At 29.5% G+C, this 3743-nt stretch overlaps 1 protein-coding gene across 1 annotated transcript; it reads left to right on the top strand.

Annotated features, from left to right (window-relative positions):
* LOC107627720 (transcription factor MYB98-like) lies at positions 776–3440 on the top strand. The gene is made up of 3 exons (XM_016330541.1): positions 776–1386; positions 1826–1952; positions 2862–3440. Exons 1-3 carry the CDS (start codon positions 776–778, stop codon positions 3438–3440), a joined length of 1317 nt encoding a protein of 438 aa, XP_016186027.1.

Genomic DNA, 3743 nt, shown 5'->3' with positions numbered 1-3743 from the left:
AGTAAGAGAGAGAAAGAGAGAGCTGAAAAATTAAAATAAAATGAAAATCTTAATTTTCTTGGCAAAAGAAAAATATAGTAATAAATAATATTACATTTTGTAGAAAGGTGCTAGTAAATTATTCCGTCGAACAACATAAACCAGTTTTTAATTTATTTAAAATTAAATTTTTCTTTTAAACACGTATCTAGAAATGACTTATATTATCCGATAAAGGAAGTACATACTAACAATTATTTACATTCTTACATTAGCAACAGCAACAATAATAATAATGAATTTTTCTTATTCACTATCTATCTACTCTGATCTATATATAAAGCTAAACAATAAGATTATACATACATTATACAGTTAATGTATAATAAGATTAAACAATGCAAGAATAGTGACTATCTTTCTTAACACCATCACTACATATATTGTTCGTTCAAAGGAAAAGTCAATTAAAAGGTAAGAAATTAGATATAGGTTAAATTATATATAACTATAACATTATACATACATAAATGAAATTAATATGGATTTAATCACACCATTGATTCCTCCTCACCATTGAAGATATACATTATGTCCATAAGGGAATTGGAGGAGTTACAAAACATAGTCATTAATTTCTGACCATTTGATATAGTGCAAAATCAATGGCTACAATTCTATTTGTGATGAATTACATATTGCTTAGAATAAGATTCATTGTCCATTAGTGTTAAATTTCATTTTCTTCTCTCAAACTAACCCTTTGTTTTTCCCATTTTGGTATTTCACTCTCCTCATGAAATCAAGCACACCATTGAAAGCCTTGAGTGGTAATAGTAGTAGTAGTGTTCATCATCATGACAATGATATTATTCCATTTCTTCATCATGAGTATGGTGGTAACATGATGAATAAGGTTACTACTAGTTATAGTTTTAATAACCCTTCTATGTGTCGATTAGGGTTTCCTTTAACAGCCATAGATAGGTTCCTATGTAGCCAACAACAAAGCCAAGTCCTTCATAGGAAACACCAACAACACAATGATGATGATGTTGCAAAGAATAATAATAATGTTAGTGTTTTTGATGAAGATTTCCACACTAGGTTTTCTAATTGTTATTATGGTGGTGCTTCAAATAACCCTTATTATAAGTTTGAGTGGCCTAATTGCACTACTCAAGAAGCAAGCCTTGTTGTTGATGATGATCATGATCATCACCTCTTAGCAATTAGTAGTGCTGATCAAGAAGAGGGTTTCAATTGGCTACAAAAATTCCTCACATTTTGTCACAATAAAGAAGATGTTCAAGCTTTAGGGGAAAATCACAAAATTAGGGGAAGGAACCCTAAGAAAGGTTCTTCTATATCCTTGATCAAAGGACAATGGACTCCTGAGGAAGACAGGTTTAATTAGTAAACACAACATTTTTCTTAGCTTCTTCTTTTAATTTGTCTATGTAATTGTATTTTTTATTATGTTGACATATAAAAATTTTCTTCCTTTTTCCCCTTTTCGATTCTTCTCTTTTGCATATGATTTTTTTTTCAATCTATAGTGTATATACCCAATTTTAGTTCTACATATCTTATGTCTTATTTTGAAATATATGTCTAATATTTTTTGGGAATGGAGGTTGTCACTTCTATTTTGATAACGCCACTCAAATTTATATAAACATATAATACAAAAAAAAAATCATGTGTCAAATGACATTATAAAAAATAGAAGTCACATTATTATTTTTTTTATTTCTTTTTTCTTTTTATTTTGCTTAATTTTATATATGGATGTAGCCAATTTGAGTTTCACCCTTATGTTGATGCATGTATGGACACACTAAAGGAAATTGGAGAAGCTAGTGAAGCAACATGGTATAAGGAAGTGGTCACAAATAGCTGAGAAATTGGAGGGAAGGGTTGGGAAGCAGTGTAGAGAGAGGTGGCATAATCATCTCCGCCCTGATATCAAGGTTCCTTGTAAATTTCATGCTAATCTTTTATATATAACTAGAGTAACAAAATTGAATGATGATAGATTTCAATAATTTCTTTTACAAGATTATGAAATAAATATTTTCTTAGTTATATATGGAGCATCTAATTTGATATAGGTACAGCTAGATTCATATTTTCAAGGATCTAACTTTGTAATGTGTAGGTTGTTGTATCAATTAATTTTCCTATCTTTCCTTTCTTTGTCTCTAGTGGCATGTAACTTTCTTGGATATATATCCAATGTTTATCATTGTATAGTATTAACATTTTCATAACTTCTCATTCATTTATCTCTTTCTACTTTATGTTTTCAAATCTTGCGCGCTTGATTATATATTCTCTTATATTACAAATTTCATCCTAAACTCACGTTTGTAATTGATGATACGAATTAATTAAGGCTTTATATATCAACTTCACTGAAATCAATGTTTAATTTCCCTCCTTTCTGATCCATTGCATTGTTTAATTTCCCTCCAATATTCTCTTAACTATGTATGATATGATATGATGAGTTCATAATTAAGAATGCCCCTCTTCTTTATAAAATTCACAGAGACTGAATCAAGTATCATGGCAATATGGCATTGCAAAATTTAAATTACAATATTCAAAGTTTCTTTTAAATGTTTATATACATGTTACATGGTCTGTATTGTATATAACTTGGTATGAAATAAAAATGTATTTGATTACCATAATTATTTTCATAAATGATTTATGAGTTTATGACCACTAAATTTTTATCATCTATATAGTTACTCATTGCATTACTATTAATTAAATCTTATAATATCATCTATATTCTAACATATAACTTCTTACTTTTCTTATTATATTGTAATTATTGTTTTCATCCACACCAACATTATTTTTGTTTGCAGAAAGATGGTTGGAGTGAAGAAGAAGAGAGGATTTTGGTAGAAACTCACATGAAAATCGGGAATCGTTGGGCTGAAATCGCGAAGCGAATACCCGGACGAACCGAAAACTCGATCAAAAACCATTGGAACGCAACAAAAAGAAGACAGAACTCAAGGAGAAAGAACAAGAAGCCATCATCATCATCAACCACCTCAAATAATAATGGCAAACCACAATCTTCAATTCTTCAAGACTACATTAGAAGCAAAACCCTAATTGGTACCAATAATATCACTGTTCCTATTACTACTACCACTACTAATTCAACACCAACTATTACTAGTGAATCTGAATCTATCACTAATAATAGTGATATTAATAATAATCCATATTATTCATCACCAACAATCATAGCTGAATCATCATATGATGATGAGTTACTCTTCATGCAACAACTTTTCAAAGAGAATAACCAAATTGTCAATGGAAATGCTGTTATTAAGAACCCTAACGATGAATGTGGTGATGGGTTTGTTCATTATTCCAATTATTATTATCCTCCAAATCCAGGGAACATGCACAACCCCATCATCAATTGATGAACAATAATAATGGAGGTGCAACAAGTTCATCTTTGCAATAATCATGAGGCTTATGAGAAGAATCACAACATGGATTTTCATTTAAGATTCAAGACTGTTTAGCTGTGAAGAATAGGGAGATGGATCTGTTAGAGTGAGTTAGTTTCCACTCATCATCAGTTTTAAATGTTTCTTTTCCACGAAGAATATATTTATATATTTTATGATATTATATGAAATCCAAACATAGGGTTTCTTTTATGGTTTATGGCATTTTAATTTGATGAACTTTGGAATAATTTATTTCATTGTTGTGTCGTT

Source organism: Arachis ipaensis, chromosome B02 (assembly GCF_000816755.2).
Source record: "Arachis ipaensis cultivar K30076 chromosome B02, Araip1.1, whole genome shotgun sequence".
Taxonomy (NCBI): domain Eukaryota; kingdom Viridiplantae; phylum Streptophyta; class Magnoliopsida; order Fabales; family Fabaceae; genus Arachis; species Arachis ipaensis.
Note: the sequence above shows the minus strand (reverse complement) of the source record. Positions and strands in the feature narration are given on the sequence as shown.